Here is a 20,906-nt window from a genome sequence, read left to right on the forward strand (position 1 = left end):
AAACCAACCTCGAAGCTGTAGCGGCAAACGAGATCTGAGGTAACTCTCGCCTAGCATTGTGGGATATAAGGGGAGCCTCGAGCCGGTGGAACCAACTCTCGAGCTTTTAGAGTGGCCGAGTCGGAGCCGAGGTCGGCTCCGAACCCATCCAGCAAGAATGAAGGCGAGATAGACAACTTAACATCTATTTTTTTAAGGAAGAACAGAAACACACCGAGACAGAGGACGAAGTGGTGGCTGCAGATAAATTATCAAGGTACTATTCAGATTTTACTGCTAAACAACTTTAATGTATAGAATTCTAAATAAAGTAACATCCGAGCATTTTGCCTTTAAAAAATGTTTAACTTATGTTCCAGCAGCTAGAGTGACACTGTAGAGCTGACATTAGTTTGAAAACTTAATATGGCGTTGTGTTCTTTGGAGAATAACACTGTTGACAAAGAAAATAATTTACTTATTAGAAGGGGTTGTTATAACCCCCAACTTGCATGCAGCACTTTCAGCTTTTGAAAACTGTGAGAAAGTGATTTAAGAGGGTTATACAATCATGGCCCTCAATGGTCTTTTAACCAATTTCCTTTCAGCTTGTATAAATTAGAGAAGAACTGTAAGTGGACAAATCAATAAGATTAATGAAGCCTGGCAAAGGGGTGGATGTTAGTGATTATGGACTGGGTTAATTATTCAAGTAGGATGACAACTATATTGATGGACTTTGAGATTACTACTGCATACAGATCAACTGATTTAGTTTTATTTGATTTGCATATTAAAATATGATTACTGAGGATACCTACAGAAGTTTGCAAGTGAGGAAGCAGGAGAACCTAATTCTAGTAATAGCTTTCTGTATTTTAATAGCTGTCACATCCATTCTTTCAAACAAAAAAAAAAGAACTTAATAAAGGGGTAGACGATTACAGAATTGAGACAAACCTTTTTTCTGGATGAAATAACTGAAGCTAATATTATGTTTTTAGAAGGAGGCTATCCTGATTTTTTGATTAACAACATTGCTGAGGAAGTTAATGGGAATGGGTATAGTTTTTTTTTCAAACATATACTGGTGGTCCTGACCACTATACAATAAATGGTGCTACTATTAATGATACAAGTTTGAAACAAAGTCTTTGAAAGAACTATGATAATTACTCTATGCATGGAGCTGAAATGAAAGATATTAAAATACACTGGAACACATTTTCCAGAAGAAATTTACTGACCTTTGTTGCTTCTGGGGTTTGGTTACTCCCTTCCCCATTACCTCCATGACTGGCGAAGAGTCAGCATCTCCTTTTCATGTTGCTTCTGCCTCTCCTCCTTCTCAGCTTCTAGATGTCTCAGTCTCTCTGCTGCTTTCATTTCCAAATATTTGGCCTCCAACTCAAGTCTCTTTAGCTCCAGGTGGCTTTTTAAGTCCTCTGTGGAAAGGGCGAGCTGTCCATTTTCCTGAGAGTTGTACACCCCCACGGCCAGTCTGATCATCCTCCTAGCTGCTATCCTGTGATGCAGCTGTGACTAAAGCTGCAATCATGTCTGCTTTAGTCAGGTTTCCATGCACCAGTCCTTTAGCCTGGCACATCTCAGCCAACTGGCTCCTTGTCGGCTTGCCATATTCCACTGCTGACATGCTTGCCTGCTCTCCCTGACTAATTAAGCTGACAAAAGAAATAAAACAACTGTGATATGAACTCTGAATGTACAAAAATATCTTCATTGACCAATGTACACAAGCTACACAAATTCAATATCCACACTACTACAAGCCAATTAATATGTGATGTGGCTATCTCGCCACTATCAGCCAATTAATACATGATGTGGATATCCCACCACTGCCACCAATTAATATGCGACACCCCTGCAATGGCCTAGTAATCAAGAGGCATGAATCCTCACCACTAACATCAGTGAGGGACATGCACATTGGGAGGATAACAAGTACACACATAGTAAAGTGCAATTTCCCTTAAGAGTATACAGAGATCAGTAAGTCTGGGGCTGGTTTTTCCCTCTCTCTCCAGATCCCCAATAAGACTACTCGCTGGCACAGCTACAGGGCTCAGATCTCAGCCAAGTGGTCAAGCCAAAACCTCCAGCACCCTCTCTGTCCAACCAGTGCTTCGTGTCGCTGCCCAAGTAGCTGAAACACACACTTTGAGATTTGATTCATATACAAAAACACAGACACTCCTGGGGAAGGCTGGCACATGTTCTCTAGCTATGCCTTCTTCTGCCCAGACTATATGGTAGTACCACGTGCCACCAACCATACTATAAAGGCCCTTATTAAAGGGTGCTCAATTCTACTGTGTAATGTTACTGTTACCCGAATAGTAAGTGTGACCAGAACTTTTAAGGCTATTTAGGAGTGGCTATACAGTATCACCAAATATATATATGCAAGTACTCTCAGAGCTTAAATATCTCTAAACAAAACCAGCCACAATTAAAAGGTTTATTTAATAATAAATAATAAAAGCACAAGACAATACTCATTAACTCAACACAGTGACAATAGAGTTCAGAATCACAGGAAATATTTTAAAACATTGCAGAACAGTCTCACATAAACACAGAAAACATCTAGACTACTCTTGCTATATTCCTATCTATCTCTAAGAGATTCTTCTTCTTCTTTTTTTTTTCGGTTAGGTCACGACAGCGGATCACCGTGTCCGCACATTGAATGGCAGTGGAGTTTTACGGTGTCGAGTTGCCAGCCCGGTGCCCAACCTTCCACAGAAGGCACACTCACACGCACACCTAGGGCCAATTTAGAGTGTCCAATCCACCTGCAGCATGTCTTTGGGATGTGGGAAACCGAGCACCGGAGGAAACCCACGACCACAGGGAGGACATGCAGACTCCGCACAGAAGGCACCCCAGCTGAGGATCGAACCGGAGAACCTCTTGCTGTGAGGCGGCAATGCTAACCACTGCACCACCGTGGCCGCCCTCCTATCTATCTCTAAGAGATACTATGCTCTAAATGTCTTACTTATAGAGCAAAGCAAGTACATATAAGAAGTGCTGAAGAGATGTTTACAGGTCCAGAACAAGGTACAAAATGCACAGACTTTCTCTTGGAGATAGTTCTTAAGTTACTAACAAACATTTCTGATGAATCATCTCAGATTACATCATTCTTGTCACCTCTGCCTTCATTCCCAGGCTAGCAGGAACTTAAAACTTAACATGTCTCTGTTAAAAATACTTATCGCACAGAAGCTAACACCTCTCTTAGAAGATTGCCTGAAACGGTAAGTCGTAAAACAATTACTCTGGAAACCTGTAATTACCTCTGTTTCCAGACAATAGAAAAGCCTACAACTTTAGACAGTGTGTCTTCTTTGAGTTGAAAGAGAGTCATACATAAGTTCCACTTTTTTTCTTAGAGTTTGCAAAGTTAACTCTATATATTCCGGCAACACATACATTTGCATAGGCATGTAGTTTATACACATTTCTGCTCTTTTCCAGCAGGGTGCATTGTGGTTACAATCTTGAAGCTCAGTACAGAACATATAGTTTTCTTACATTTCTAAAGCTAGCATGCAAATCATATTACTACTCACAAATGACAAAGAATTATTTACACAATTCTATCTAGCTGGGCTGGCAACCTTCACACATAGTAATCCACTTTGTGTGCCCGTCAACATGTGGCAACTACCTACTACAGACAAATGTAATGCTAGTGGGCACTGTAGTTGTAAGCAATCTAAAAGTGTCTAAACTCAAAAGTGACATAAGTGGGGGAAGAGAATTTTCTGAAGAAGTTTGCATATTAATAGAACAAAAGTGCTCAAATTGACATTTTATACTTAGTGTTCCTTCAACAATTCTGTTTTTGAGTTCAAAATAATGTTGGGCATTAAAAAAAGTAAAATTTAGAATAAACAAAGTGAGAACAACTCATCCAAATATGTTAAAATACATTAAATAATCAACTTTCAGTATGGTAAGACTACTCTTTCTTGTAAAATGTTTTTGTGTTGGGAAAAAATGAACAGCGTTAGAATGGAGCAGTACGCTGTACAAATGGGTGAGAAGTGGACAACCTATAAAGCTTTATTTAGAGAGGAATCCTGACACCACAAAGTGTCAGTCTTCAAATTTTATTGCAGACAGATTTTCTTTTTTTAATATCAGAAGAGGTGCGGGTCAAATAAAGATATCACATCAAAAGAAACTCAAAGACTCTCAAAATATCTACTGCCAAAATAAACAAAGCAACCGAATCAGCAGTATCAAAATAAGATTATCTGAAACTTAAACATAAGAAAAACAACTCTTACTGCAAGTGCTCCCGGATTTTACTCGCCATCCAGCAACAGTAGACAAATGTTTCCTGAACACCTGTAGCTGTCAAAAACTCCAGTGTGTAGTCTATCATAGCCACATTTGCTAGTGGAAGAAGAGCCTAAGGAAAAAAAGTGAAACATGCATTCACACATATTACCATTGAGTGAGTACACAAACACAAGTGTGTGCATAATTTTTATATGCATGCATATACATACTTTCTTTTGATATTTAAATATGCAAGAAAAATGAACATTTTTAAAAAGTCAAGCTCATTTTGTGGCCACAGCTTCAAAATGAATAAATACATGATGAAATGCAAGGTGAAGGGATATTTTGGCCTGCTAATTGTCAGTCAGATTTTGTATCATTAGAAGATGCTGTACGTTTTCAAATTGAATCTGGTTTGTAGCAGTTACATGTCCTTTTTTTTTTTTTTGCTGGAGTTACAATTACAGGGTAGCTATTGGTGGTACGCAGCTTGCATTTAATTACAGCAATCATCTAAGTAGGCTGATAGTGAAATATAGAGGTATCTGTGATTGGTGTAGGGAGAGCAAGAACACACTTTCAAGAACTGATCACTTTTAACAATACAGTTAAAATTTAGTGTAAAACAAATCCAGAAATAACTATAAGACTTTGAAAGATTTTCAGAGAGAAACAGAAGCTTCAGAAATAAGACTAAAAAGGTGAAACTTAGACAAACCAGATAAAAGGCAAAGTCAATACAGATACTTACAAAAGGCAAAGTCAATACAGATACTTATAATACAAGAGAAATGGGGAAGGATTAAGTTGCCTTACTGGGTGGTGAAGAGGTTTACACCTCCAAAATTACTAGCATACAGGCTTAATGGCAGCTATAAAGCTACAGCTAACATCACAACACAATTCAAGAAAGCAAATTTGGGAACCATCTAAAAATTCACATTTTTTCAAGACAGGAATATTTTATTGACTCACAGACACTTATTAGTCTATCAATTCATATTCATGAGGATCTTCAGAGGCTCAGCCATGCACTTCTGAGAAATTTTTTAAATTATCTCTTATATACCAATAAGCCAGAACCCTTGTATTTGAGGTACGGATATTCGGAGTCACAGTGTTTTTCTTCTAATTAACAAAACTGAAATGTTAAAACAATGGACAGACAGAGATTAGCTTGGCCTATAACTAAATGAGACATTCTGGCTGCAGCTGATCCTCTGGTCACAGTTAAGAAACTAGGACTTGATAACAGAAGACCCATTTTCTAAAAATACTACAAATGTGCTCCACATGATCCCATAACTGCAGTATGAAGAACTCAAAACCAATAGTTACTTTCCTGATCCTCTGTGATAGCAAATGTTCTATTTTTCCAAACATGAATAAGCTATTAAAAATGACAGATCTGGTTTGCTCCTAGAATTAGAAACAAATGTTTTTGAAGCTTCTAGCACATAGACTGTAAATAATTATTCTAGTTTACACTTAAGGCCACTGTCCACAAATGTTCCTTTTCAAGGCTGACACGGGTTAAGTGACTTGCAGATTAATGTTCCTCCTTTGCTAACACTTTTTAAATCAAAGATAGCAATAATAGAAAAGAAAAATCTCACTTTCCTAAATATGATACAGGCTATTAAAATGTACATTACTCAAGCTACTTTTTATTATCAGATTATCTCCTTCAGCTGTGGCCTGCAGACCAACAGATTCAGTTCAAACTTCACCTCCCTGCTACCCACAGTTCTACCCCAAGAAATACCCTTCACCACTCCACTGCCAATTATCACAAAAGAGCAAGATGCCACAGAGCTATCTAAAGCTAAAAACACAGCTTCAATGGGGCCTAACAATATACCAGGTTGCTTCTTAAACAGCTTAAATCAGGACTTATCAAGCCCATTAGGATATCTATTTAACCACAACCACTGGACTGGCTTTGTCCCAATAAGGTGGAGGACAGGAACAGTCAACACTCTACATAAAGATGGACTATCTACTGACACAAGAAATTACAGACCCATACGTTTGACTAGTCTTACATGTAATGTCATGAAAAAAATAACTGTAGACCTGATAAGTAATGACATAGGAAACCTCTAAACACTGGAACCGATCCAATTCTGCTTTGTCAAGGACAGGTCATGCCAACTGAATCTGCTGGATTTCTCTGAGAAAGTCACTAAGGCCATGCATGAGGGTAAAACAGTACATATTGCCTACCTTGACCTGGAAAAGGCATTTGATATAATTCGCCACACAGGTATTATAATAAACTTACAAAACTGGGCTTAAATCCCTATGTCACCAAATGATAGCCAACTGACTCATGAACAGGACACGTGGTTAAAGTGGGTGAATCCATATCCAGCAAGAGGACAGTTACTAGTGGTGTGCTTCAGGGCTCAGTGCTGGGACCACTCCTGTTCAGAACATACATCTCTGAAGTCAAGGCTAATGTGGAAGGCCTCTGGATGAGACAGTCTACCAATGACTTCAAGCTGGTGGGAATCAATGAATCCCCCCAGTGATGCAAATATCCTTCAGGAGGGTCTAGATCAGACAAATGACTGTTGCCAGTATCACGGCCTAAAACTACATGAGAAAAAATTCATCATCATACCTTTGGGAAGTCAAATACCCCTGTAAATTACATCAACAGCACACTCCCTAAGAGTAGACTCAGAGGTGAGAGATCTAGGTACACAGATTCACCATGTGTCCATGGTGGTGAGGAAATTCTATGTGGTACAACTTAGAAAATAAAGGTATGGCATCTAGATCCAAGGAAATTATAGCCCCACTGTATTCAGCTCTCATTAGACCAATAATAAAGTATAATGCGCCATTAGCATGTACTTGACGAAGCAGTACAGCAATTGGAGTGACCTCATAAATTCCTCATAAAGAAAATACAGGGTGCGAACAATGAGTCTACTTCAGTTAGTCAAACTGCCTAATCGTCGAATACCTATTTGTTGACCCATTTTTGTAGCAATTACACTTCAGAGAACTGACTTTTCATTGAATCTTTTCCCAGGGATAACCAACTGTAGGCCACCATCTGGAATTTGCCCTCTTCCCCACTGTAGTGTAATTCTGGAGTTGGCATATTTAGTTAGAGGGGATGTGGGGGGTGTGAATAGGTTTCAAATTTTATGATTTTTTGATGGCACTAGGTTGGCCTACCATTAGTTAGTTTGACTAACCGATATAGATGCGTAAACATGTCCTATGTGGAGAGGCTAAAAGCCCTATCCTTTTACTCAGTTCTCCTACTGATCATTAAAGGATGACAAATGTCTTAACTACAAAGCACTCACACATCCAGCCCTGATGGCAGTACTACACATCTGCAAGTCAAACAGCATGAGGGGCGCCCAATCTAGGATCTAAACTTAGTCAGCTACTCGAACAAAAACATGCTGGAGAAACAGATATGCATCTCAGAGACTGTCCCTTCTTTGGAACAGGGTTCCTATTAATTTTAAGCAGAGCCCTTCCCTGGCACTCTTCAAATGCAGTTTGCATCAAAGGATGGGGAATTGGAAATTCACATCTGGGGAAGTGCCTACGTCCCTTAAGGACAGGGGCAATCTGTAACATGATGAAGGCACAGGCACAAACCCATGCCATCTTCTTGTCCCTAGACACCATATATATTGGGTACAATTGGGTTATACTGGCTAGGCTTGTAAGGGCTCTTAAGCCATTAGCCTAGTAATCTCCTATGAACCTATGGAAGTATCTAAAATTATTTCAGTCAGCAAATAGTAAGTTTTGTTATGGGAATCTTCATGACTAAGAGGGGTAAGAAAAATTTGAAGACACCTAAAAGAAAAGGCAGACAAGGCCTACCAAATACAATTCATTAAGCAATAGCTTCTGCTGCCCATTAATATCAGACAGCAAGAACATTTCCTTGACAGATACGGGTATTCACTGAATCTGGTGTCATTCATAAAATGAATGTATGCAAATTTAAAACTTATGACAAAATTTGGGGTGCAGTAGGGTTGGGAAAACTTTGGAGTAGCATTTAGAATGCACTATCCAGGAAACAAAGGAAACCCACCCTTTCAGATATAATTTGGTTCTCAGCAATGGTAATGATTAATAGAAAAAGTGTACACTGGACTACATGGATAGAAAAGGGGCATTCTCTTCTAGCGGAATCTTTGGCATTGTTGTCTAAATATATCCAAACAATTAAGTAAAGGTAAGATCTTCTTGAACTGTCAATATTTATAAATTATATCTTTTACATATGGTCATACTAAGACTTTCAAAAAATAAACTCTGGTTTGTAAACACAGTGATTATTCTGTGTCACAGAATCCAAACACCAACTAAGACACCTATAGAGGGCTAGCTCTGCTGGAATAAAAGGATGCAACCCGTGACTATGGTACAAGTGAACCAAGCTAGATTAGCAGCTTGGGCACTTGAAGTTGGCATGTTAAGACTGGAGAGCCCATCCTGGGATGGGAGGGTGGAGAGAAGCTGGACACATGTCCACAATCCCTCTGAGGAGGAGGAACAGCAGCATTGCACTGCATGTGTCCTGAAGTCAGGCTTTCGGCTCAAGAATCCATCATCTGTGGACAGCCTTCAATAGTAAGCGTATTGGACCAGGTATTTGATTTATTGTTTATTTAACGTTTGTTAACCAGGAAAGTGAGACTTGGAACAAAGCCAATTTTCAGTGGAGGCCCGGGGAGAAACGGTCCAGACTACTTACAAGGGAAAGCTGTCATGGGTCCACACAGTAATATGGGTCAGCTTGACTCCAGAGGGACTAGAGTTAGGGCATATAAACTACGCTATATGGATGTCAATGAGGGCCCAAGCAACACTCTTGACTGGCTGTATGCAGAACCTCTGGATGTTTTTGTCACTGGTCTGTACCAGGATAATTCCCTAGTATGGGACAGCAAACTGGCAAAGGTCCACTGGGAGAGGCATGATGGTCACAGAAAAAAAATGGGAGGGGGGCAAGAAGCACCAAGGAAAAAGAAAAGAACAGAAACCTAAACAAATACCCAATGGAGACTACTCTATATCAAATTATGAAAATGGTGGGCAGAAATGGAGAAAATATACAGGGTAAGACAACGCATGAATTGCGTTCCTAATAGTTTCTCCCTCACCCATTCACTTTGCTCAAATTAATCCATCACTGGCAACATTACCATTTAAGAACGGACTCAGGACTTGCATCCCAAACTGATGAATGCTGGAGATGTATGAAACAAAAACTTCTGTCCATATGGTCTAGAATTTTATGCAAATATTTGGTGAATGGGATTTAATTATGAAGAATGCTAGCTGGGCTATGAAATTATCAGTACTTATAAATTACCATTTGTTTGGTTGCTGTGGATTGTTCCAGACTGACTTAAAATCTCTTACACTGGATATATGTGTAGTCGTCCTTAGTAGAGGTTTTTCTTGTGCAAGTGTTTAATTACTTGAAAAGCATTCCAAATAAACAGACCTCGCAGCTAATTAATTACAATTCTAAGCTCTTAGAAACACCACTGGGGATACTGACGTGAAAGACTATAACGGCTACTGGTATTTTTTTCCTTTTCCCTATTCAATTCTTAAATTTCCTCACTTATTTTTATGGTTTTGAGTCAATCTTCTTCTTTCGGTTTTTCCCAGTTACCCATGTTGGTTGATACTATGCTTCCTTGTTTAAATAAAGTTTATTTCTGTTTAAAGAATTCTGCCCTATGACATCCAGGTCAGAAGGGAAGATTACTTTGGAGTAGCTAAAGAAGTGTAATCCTTCAAAGATTTCACAATGTCAAAACAAAATTCTTAATTGAAGGTTCAAGATGAGCAGTAACACAGAGTTCTGCATCGGTTTATCCCAGACAAAAGCTCAAATGTTTCTTGATCAAAGAATATAAGACAGTCACTCCAGGGTGTACCTGCTGAGCTTGAGGGTCTTTCTAAAGGTGAGGTCCTCAGAAAGGAAGCCGACAAAACATTTATCATCTCTGTCAGTCCCAACCACTAGAGCTACACCTTTCTGTGAGCCATAGATGAAGATTCAAAATGAGGACAGTTCACCCTGCTACTACATCCCTCAGAACTGTATCTGTATCCCTCCCACACAGGAGGCAGAGTTGCTAAAGTTTCACTTCTGGCTCATAACCGGCCCCATGTAGGACCAGCATATAATGTGGATGCCTGCTCCAAAGTGTGTGCTAGGGCCTAAAAAGTCATTCAAAGTCCCAGTGCTTGCACCAAAATTTACTACTGCACTGGGCTCTCATGCACCCACTCAGACACTTTTGTACTACAAGCTGAACAAATTCTCAAAGTTCAGAGAGAGTAGTAAAAAGACCAAGGGCCTGAACATGTCAGCATGAGAAAGTTCACCTCCAACATGTTGCAGCTAGCCACTCAAGGGGTAACAAAAATAAATCAAATTCCTAGACCCGAGTTCAAGGTATTAAACTTTCTCAATGAATTCAAAGGCTCACACTTCACACATTTGCATGTCATCAACTAGCCCAGACAGGGAAAAGAACAGTAAACAAATCCTGATCTTGCTCTTAAGAATGGGCACAGACGCACTGAAGTGTTGGCCATAGGGAAAAGATGAAGAACCTGATGGCTGTCTGTAGTACTGGGGAACAGGTAAGGCATAAGTACAGCCTGGACCCCTTATGAACTAGATGTACAGGAAAATTCTTCCCAGAAAAGGGTTAAGTCTGTGATTATCTAGTCTGAGTTACAGGGATACTCAAGACAGGCTGGAGAGTGGCAGGGGTAATAGGGTAGATGACAGAAGAAATTAGATGAGAAATGAGGGGAAGCAATTAAGAATGGATGGTAAGAAGATGCCACCTAATGCATCAGTTTTCAAAAATTAGGAATTAGATGATAATCCCTTGGAGGATAACAGTTTGTACAGTTATGAAGATGCGACAGTCAAGAAATCTTCGACTTGCCCCTTTCATTCTGCTTCATTGCACCTTCTGGGATCTTTGCAGAAGCTCTACGGCTAGCTGGCCCTTTTATTGGGAATCCATCTCTGCCAAGCTAGGGGCTAAGCATTCAATCAACTGCAGACATCCCTTTGTAATCAGATTTGCAGAATAAACTATAACTGCAAAGTAGATTTCTGTATTAAATGCATACAGGCAAACACACAGATGAGTGTGTGTCATTTTTAAGTTTTCTAGTAAAGTTGGAACACCAAATGAATTACACAGACCCGACCTAGTGAAGAAGCTTATGAGAAACATTTTAAGCCAGGTCATGTGACACACTAAACCAAAGTTTTTTTCAGATTCAAGAATAAATAAACAAACAAACATACAAACAAATGATACTTTCAAAACCACAAGTGGACTGTGCCTCCCAACCTTAATGCCCACTTGATAAAACTGTGCCACATGCAGCAAGGAAATCAGGAGGGCCATTTGCATCTAGGACAATAAAAATTCTCAGCCAGCTCACACCACATGAAATAAAAAAAAACCCAGCAAAGACAAATGCAAGAAACTACTTCTTGTGAGATAGGAGACCTGCGCCCACAAGGGAAGTTATACCCCATCTCTTGCAGGATAATATCATACATTGCAAATTTACCATTATTGGGAGAAAAGGCATATATTTCAAAAGTATTTGCCTTTCTCTGGTCACTTTGGAGGTAACATTTTCAGAATAGTGGGACCAAAATACACCACCGATTCAAGCACTTGTTTTCTGAAAATATGTACAAGACAATCTATTGAGATCAACACTGGTTTCTGTAGCTCCTGAAGGTCCAAGAATTCCCAGAACTAACTACACTATGAGAAGCTCATCATTATAATTCAGAAAGCTACACACACACATACATATACATATATATATATATATATATATATATACACACACACACACACACACACACACTCATATATAGATAGACATACACATATATATATATATATATATATATATATATATATATTCAATTTTAGGTAAAATATCAAACAAATATTTTTTAGATTAGAAAAGGTTCAGAAAAATAATCTTGAAAATAATCATTTAAGGCAAATTACCACAGCTGAAGTCAATGTTCTCACTAGCTCTACAGAAAAGAATCAAGTGTTGACAGTTCAGCACCAAACCAGATGATTTATCTGTCATTGTTTAAGGTAGACAGAAATGACAAACCATACATTTCACTGTTTACAGAAAAGAAATTATGGAACAATGTACTGATTAATATAGACACATCAATTTCATTACAAACAAACCTCTACCAGAGGATACAAGTAATTTATAATGTCAGGATCTGGAGTATCGAAGGTTACAGTTGTAAGAGATGTGTGTGTGACACTAACTTACTAGGTATGGACATGTTATTTTAGACTTCAATAACAAGATTTTATGGAGAAATAAAAATGCGACAGCATGTACAGTAGTGCAAACAGATGACACTTGTATGAAACTGCGTATAGTAGATTATGCAGATTGTTGTTGTTGTTGTGTCTTTCGGCTTTTCCCGGTTAGGGATTGCCACAGCGAAACTCCGGTCCGCTAATGATTGGCAGTAGATTTTTATGTGCCGAGTTGCCAGCCCTGACGCACAACCTTCAACGAAGGTACACCCATTCACGCATGTCTCCACACAGAAGATGCTCTAGCCAAGAATCGAACAGGACAACAATCTTACTGTGAAGTGACAACACTACCGCAGCACCACCACCGCAGTATATAGTAGATTATGCAGATAATGTACTGTACAGAAATTTTTTAAAAAATCAGTTATTACAGAAATATGCAGATTCATGGGCTAAACACAAAATAAATTCTGGCTCAGTTGCCACAGAAATCAGTTATTACAGAAATATGCAGATTCACGGGCTAAACACAAAATAAATTCTGGCACAGCTGCCACAGTGAACTGCAGGCAGACAAGTTACCATATTTTAGGAACAGTATCCTGTTTTCAGAACAGTATCCTGTTTTCAGAGAAGCAATGACAAACTGGAAAAAAAATGTCAATTCATTTTTATGGCTGATAAGGAAAAATGGTGACAGTTGCACGCTAGTACTAGATTTAAAATTGGTATACATACTTTCCATTCTGGGATCACATGTCATGTATGGTACACCAGAAATGAGAGTCAAGTTTAATTCAGAGGGTACACCAGAAATGAGAGTCAAGTTTAATTCAGAGGGTAAACAGTTTACAGTTACAGATCTGGCAGATGAAATTTTTATTATTGTTTTAGCAGACACTGTCAAGACATTTGAATTATAGTAATAAAGTGATGCAATGCATCAATAATATCTTGATAAAGATAGAGACAGAAAAAAATTCACAGATATTAAATGTTTTTTAGTTTTACAGAATGTAGAATTTAAAGTCAATATTACATTTTAAAAGTGACAGTGCAGTCAAAAGTTTGGATCCCATGCAAGAAAAGATTGCAGCAAAAATACTGTGCGCCACTGAAGCCACAGCTTCAAATCTCAGATCAGGAAAAGAATTCAATGTAATTTTACTGTACAATGAAACTTCAAATACTTGCGAAGGACAGAATAGTAAAGCACCAGAATCAGATCATTTCAATTCTAGCAGTAAATGTGTATATATAAACAGCTCAAGATTTTACATATTTCAAGTACAAATAAGAAGTTATGTACCTACCATAACGTTCCATGTTAGTTGTCTTCTCTCGCCTTCTTTATTGCTGGATGGGTTCGGAGCCGATCCTCGGCTCCGACTCGGGACTTACTAAGCTCGAGAGCTAATTTTACCAGCTCGAGGCAACCCTATATCCCATGATGCAAGGCGGAGACTACCCAGATCTCGTTTGGTAGCTAAGGAAATTATGCAATTTATTCTTCCAACTGGAGAGGAGGAAGAAAAAGTAACAATACTAAAAATGACAATCATAATCATCATAATCCTCTGAAAAGGGATCAACCTAATCTAGTGACACTAGAAGCTGATTAGCTAGAAAAAGAATAAACCTCTTAAGAGAAGAGGCATAATCTTCTCGGTCTGACCAGGCTAGGGGATGGAGGAAGAAAGAAGGCGAGAGAAGATAACTAACATGGAACATTATGGTAGGTACATAACTTCTTAATGTTAAGTTGTCAATCTCGCCTTCATTCTTGCTGGATGGGACAGCACCTCTATCCTGGGAGGCTCAATGGAACAGACTCTTGAGAACGGTGGAACCAAAATTCACTCTGTCTCTGGAGGCAAAGTCTAATTTGTAATGTGAAACAAAGGTATGAGGAGAGGCCCATGTGGCTGCTGCACAAATAGTATCAATTGGAAGTCTAGCCTGAAAAGCTGTAGATGTAGCTAGAGCTCTGGTAGAATGGGCATTTGGCCTAGAAATCAACTCTTTGCCTCTGAGCTGATAAATGTAAGTAATCACAGAAGACAGCCATCTAGATAAAGTCACCTTGGAGACTGGAAGGCCTTTCCTGTTCTCTGCATAGGATAGAAAAAGTTGATCATATTTCCTAAAATGTTTAGTTTTGTCTAGATAATATCTGAGTTGGCGGTGAACATCAAGACAATGTAGTTTTTGTTCCGCTTTATCAGAATAATTTGGGGAAAAAACTGGAAGATCAATGGATTGATTTAAGTTCATCTGTAATGCCACTTTGGGTAAGAAAGACGGATTAGTCCTTAGAGATACCCTGTCTTTGTGGAAGATTAAGTAGGGAGGACGAATGCAGAGAGCATGAAGCTCAGATACTCTCCTGGCAGAAGTAATGGCGACTAGAAAGAGTGTCTTCCAAGAAATAAATTTCAATGAACAGGCAGCCGTAGGTTCAAAAGGGGGAAGAAACAAGGATGTTAAAATTAAATTTAGATCCCACTGTGGTGGGGGATCTCTAATCGGAGGTTTAAGTAAAAAGATACCTCTAAGGAATGCCTTGCAAAGTTTATGTGACATACTGTTGTGGTCCAAAAAACCTATATGAAAATTCGAAATGGCTGCCAGCTGAACTTTTACTGTGGAGGAAGAGGATCCTGAATGAAAAATCTCAGCTAGGAAGTTCAAGACCGAATGAATCGGAGCAGTATAGGGGTCTATATTCCTAGCTTTTGCCCAGAAGGAGAAACGTTGCCATTTACTAGTGTAAATCCTTCTGGTGGAAGATTTAAGGGAAGCTACTATGATATCCAGGACGGGATTAGAAATCATAGGAAGGATGGAAGTGGAGCAATCAAGCAGGGAGGTTGAGAGAAAGTATGGATTGGTGCAGCTGCCCCGACTGGTGGGTCAGAAGATCTGGAACTGGGTCCAGATGCCATGGCTGTACCAAGAGATAACGATGTAGGAACGGAAACCATATCTGTCGAGGCCAATAAGGGGCAATGAGAATCAACTTGGCTCTCAAGGCGGTTGTTTTCTGAATTAGTTGAGGTATCAGAGGAAAGGGAGGAAAAGCATAAAGAAGTCCCCGGGGCCAATTTTGGGTTAGAGCATCTCTGGGGGGATGGCCTGGAAGGGGGAAGAGAGAGAAGAAGTCTGGGCATTTGCTGTTGCAGCAAGGAAGGCCCCACTCCTGAAAAATCTCTTCCGTCACTGATTGTTTGAGAGACCACTCGTGAGGCATGAGAATAGCTCTGCTCAACCTGTCCACTATGATGTTGGATTTCCCGGGGATATGCGTTGCTATCAGAAACCGCTGAGAAGAGATTGCCCACTGCGAAAGTCTGAGAGCCTCTCGACACAGTGGATAGGACTTGGTTCCGCCCTGTTTGTTGATATACCACACTACGGACATATTGTCCGTTTGGACTGCAATAGTTCCCAGGGGAAGAGAGTCGTTGAGGGCTTGCAACGTTAAAAGCACTGCTCTCATCTCTAGGACATTTATGTGCAGGTGGTATTCGAAAGGTTGCCAAGTGCCATGGACCATCCTGCCCTGATAATGCCCCCCCCCACCCGATCAGGGAGGCGTCCGATGTAACAGTGGCGACCAGGGCAGGAGGAACAAAGGGTCTGCCCTGATGGACTTGAGGGGACGATATCCACCAGGTCAGATGCCTTTTGCAAGTTGGAGTTATAGTGATCCTGTGACGCATGGGAAGTTGTTGAAAGGACCATTGGGCGAATAGCATCCATTGTAGAAGACGCATGTAAAAGTGGGCAAAGGGAAGAAGTGTTATGGCGGCCGCCATAAGACCCAATACTTTCAGAGCAAATCTAGCCTGAATTTTGTTGCTGAGAAGAATCACCTGGACGTGACTTTGAATGTCCAAGATCCTTTGTTCTGTTAACTTTGCTGAAAGTTGTACAGTGTCCAATTTTGCGCCTATAAAAATAATAGATTGACAAGGTGACAAGTCAGATTTTTCGAAATTTATAGAAATTCCTAGCCCTCTGCAAATGTGAATGGTGTAATCTCTGGCTTGGAGAAGTTGATGCCTAGTGGTGGCAGTGAGGAGCCAGTCATCTAGATATGGAAACACCTGGAATCCTTGACGTCTCAGGTGAGCCGTAACCGCTGCCATACATTTGGTGAACACTCTGGGGGCTGTAGTGAGTCCAAAGGGCAGGGCCCTGAATTGGAAGTGACTGGTCCCCAGCCGAAAGCGGAGAAATCTTCTGGAGTGTCTGTGAATTTTTATGTGATAGTACGCATCCTGAAGATCTACAGAGTACATCCAATTGTCCTTGCCCAGAAATGGTAGAATGGACTGAAGCGTGACCATCCGGAATCTTGTTTTCTTTACAAACTTGTTTAGTTTGCTCAGATCTAATATTGGTCTCCAGTCCCCTGTCTTTTTTGGTACTAAAAAGAACCTTGAGTAGATTCTGGATCCTATTTGGTCTGCTGGGACTGGCTGAATGGCTCTTTTTGCTAGCAGTTTTGATATCTCTGGTACTGCTAGTTCTCTTAGACCGGGTGGAACGTCTGGAAGGGTTCCCTTTTGCTGAATTGGGGTTTGAATAAAGGGAATTTTGTAACCCTCGGATATAAATCGACTGTACCCATTTGTCTTGAGAAAGGGAAAGCCAGGCTATTGGGTACAGCGATAATCTTCCCCAGACTGCCTCCGAAGGTGGACAATCGGGCAACATCTCAGGGATGCTGGAAGGGTTTGTCAGAAAGAGACTCTCTGCTACCCTGATTCTGCGGACCCCCTCTGCCCCTAGGGCGGCATCTGTTGTTGTTACCCCCTCTGCCTCTGGGGGTAAACTGACCTCATGCGTCAGGCGTGACTCCTTGAGATTTGCGGAACCACATTTTCCCTCCCTTCTGACCTTTTGGCTAAGGTCTTGAAGGGGTGGAGAAACGGACTCCTACGGCAGAAAGAGTCTTGCCATCTTGTTCGCATCTAGTCAAGGTGTCTTTCACTTGAGGTCCGAACAAGGTTGAACCATCAAAGGGGGAGTTTGTGAAGGACGCCTTGAAGGGGTCTGCAAAATTACAAAGCCGCATCCAGGACTGACGCCTTAAAGCCACTCCTATGCCTCTCCATCGGCTGCATAAGAAATGAGCCGCATGGAGGAGTTAACAATGGAGTTTAGGATTCCTAGCTGTGAGCTAATCTTATCCTGAGACCCAGCAGCTGACGGATCCTGTAAAACTTCTCCCAACTCTTTCAGAACATCTCTTTGAAGGCGGGTGAAGTGACACAAGTAGTTCAGCAATCGCATGGCAAAGGTCGCTGAAGAAAAATCCGTACCTGTCCATAGTCCTAGAATCCTTGTTAGGAGGATGGACAGGTACTGAAGGATCAGCTAGTTCCTTCTTGGTGGCTGCAGCCACCACCATGGCATCAACCGGGACACCTTTTGTCAAATATTGCCCATCAGGTGGGACTAATGAATTTAGAAGGCCTCCTAGGAGTAGGTTCCACCGAATCCGGGGCCATCCAAGCCTTCCGAGCCACCACGTCCATAAGAGGGTCGAAAGGTGGAGACACCCAGGAGGTGGAGGGTCGAGATCCGAACGCCTCCAGGTATACTGACTCGTCCTCGGAAGGATTAAGGGAGGGACAGTTCCCCCTCTGCTTAAGGAGTTCAAGGATGTCTGAGAAAGAGACATCCTCAGAGGAGGACCTTGGGGATCCCTCAAACTCATCCAAGTCAGTATCAGATGTAATAGACTCGGGGGAGTCTAGATGTTTCCTCTTACATGTCCTCTTATGCAGAGGTTCACCTGACGGATCAAGAGAAGCCTCGGAAGAGGAAGATATTCCCAATGGGGAAATCTGAGGCGTTGGATCTCTGGGTCCGGGAGCAAGAGAGTGGGAAGAGACGTCAGCAGGCACTGTAGTGGGAGGAGCTGATGGAACTGACCGTTGACTACGCCCAGGGCTAGTACACTCCTCATCACCTCGAAGGCTCCCCCATCAGAGAGACCAGAAGGTTCCCGCTCCGAAGAGATAGGAACTCCAGGCCTCACCGAGAGGGAAGGCTCCGAGGCAGATGTCGGGCTGAGCTCACAAGCCCCGAGAGGGAGAACGGGGTCAGACAAGGGTCCGATGCCACTCACCCCCTCGGAGCCGACGAGAGAGACCAGATGCCCAAATTCCTCCAATGAAGGCCTCAAGGAGGAAATCGGAGCGGAGGACGACGGAGCCAAAGCTGCAAGAGTCACGGCTCCGTGGAGCTCCGGCTCCGAGCTCTGTAAGAGAGTCGAAGGTGGAATGTGAGGTGGATGTGAGATAGCTACTGTCTGAGACGGGCTATGGAGCATTTGGGCCAATGCCTGAGACTTTAATAGTCTACTCACCACTCTCTCGAGGTCATGATCAGACAGCCTAGACGACCGAGAAGAACGGCTCCGATGGCTCCATTCCGAGAGCAGGGGTGATCTCGGAGCCGAACGTATTTATTCCAATGAGGGGGATCGTGATCTCCTTTTAGAGATAGGTGGAGCCGAGGATACGTCGGCTCCAGCCGGAGCCGACACTGAGTGTCCAGATCTGGCAGTATCGGCGCCGGATGGAGCCGATACTGTGACTTCTAAAAGGGAAGGATCAGCTCCGGCTGGAGCCGATCTCGACACTGAAGAAGCAGAAACAGTAGCCAATGGCTTGGGACTTGAAGCCGAAGGCTTGACAGGTTTTCGAGGGCTTCCCCGGAGCCAACTTAGTCGGGGAGCTCTCAGGCTTTAATAAGCCCCTCAATATTAATTTATTTCTGTGCTCCTGCAGGACTCTTGGGCTGAAAGCATGACAAATAGCACAAGAGTCCTGCAGGTGCAGAGGTCCCAGGCAGTAAACACAAGAAGTATGACCGTCTGTCAGAGACATCTTCTGACAGCACGAGTCACACTTCTTGAAGCCTGAGACCTTTGTGTCCTTCGACATAGCTGTGTCGAGGAAACACAAGTAACAAGAAAACACAGACACACACACACCAATAACACCCAATCCAATAATCTAAACTAAACAGGGATACAACACACTCAAAACACACACAAAATCCCTGACAGGAAAATTAGGAAAAGGGGAAGGCCTAAGGCCTAACCTAGGGAAGGGGATAAATAATCCGAAAAAAAAGGGAACACTAACGGGAATAGGGTTAAAATAAACGTTAAGGTTCACAAAACAACTAAGGATATTAAATTTAAAAGGGATGAGACTAAAAGTCTTAATATGAAGAAAACTTACCTAGAGCTGGTAAAAAAGGCACCTCGTAAGCGAAGCGGCAAACGAGATCTGGGTAGTCTCCGCCTTGCATCATGGGATATAGGGTTGCCTTGAGCTGGTAAAATTAGCTCTCGAGCTTAGTAAGTGCCGAACCCATCCAGCAAGAATGAAGGCGAGATTGACAACTTAACATCTACAGTTTACCAGAGGCATGGACTTACCAGAGTTATCAGAGTACAGGCCAGCTCAGCAAGCTAAGTTAAGGACAGAATGGTATGTTACAACAGTTAATTATTATTAGTGACAGTTTTATGCAGTAACAGTTCTTAATATTTATCCAAGAACATTGTAGACAGGGATGACAAATACTGAACGAGTTAAATTAAATCAGCCAAAAGAACAGATTTATATAAAGCAGTGGGCAGAGAGACCTGCACACTGAAGAAAGTGTTTGTATAAATTACAACCTGAAGGTCACAGAGCAAAAGTAGAAAATTTCAAAAGTTAAGATTAATATTATAAAGGTGCAGAAATGCACAAAAAATATTGAAGCATTAGTACACTGTCAGATTATTACTTTAGTTTAATTTTGAGATTTGGACAGGGAGAAAAATTACCACCGAGGTTTCAGTTTGATTCAATAATAAAGTTACAGCCTTTCTATTTCATTGTAATACAGAATCAGTTTGATCATAGACTTGCAACAGTTTATTAGCAGCACATGCTTATTTCACTATAGTACATTATCAGTTTGGTTATAGACTTACAAGAATTTATTTAATAATAAAATAGGTTTATTTCATGCAGAAAAATGTAAATAAAGTCAGGGCAACAACAAGCAATGCTATTGTTTTATAACTGTTAGAGTTTCAAATGTTATTTTAAGGACCTGATACTGCTTCTTGTGCTTTCCAAATATTGCTACTGAAAAACACTCTGTCAATTTTGGAGTTTTGGATAATTTCCAGTTTGGCATGCCAGTATGCATGTGTTTCAATACAGT

At 41.1% G+C, this 20,906-nt stretch overlaps 1 protein-coding gene across 1 annotated transcript in view; it reads right to left on the reverse strand.

Moving 5' to 3' along the window:
• Positions 1-20,906, reverse strand: part of EIF2B5 (eukaryotic translation initiation factor 2B subunit epsilon) — a gene marked incomplete in the record, with an annotated part of 757,864 nt that overhangs the window by 687,913 nt on the left and 49,045 nt on the right. The window contains 1 exon segment of the mRNA XM_044070200.1: positions 4,305-4,429. Within this exon segment, the coding sequence (XP_043926135.1) occupies positions 4,305-4,429 (125 nt within the window).

This window comes from Protopterus annectens, chromosome 4.part1 (genome assembly GCF_019279795.1).
Source record: "Protopterus annectens isolate FY-2018-M chromosome 4.part1, PAN1.0, whole genome shotgun sequence".
NCBI classification, from domain to species: Eukaryota; Metazoa; Chordata; order Ceratodontiformes; family Protopteridae; genus Protopterus; species Protopterus annectens.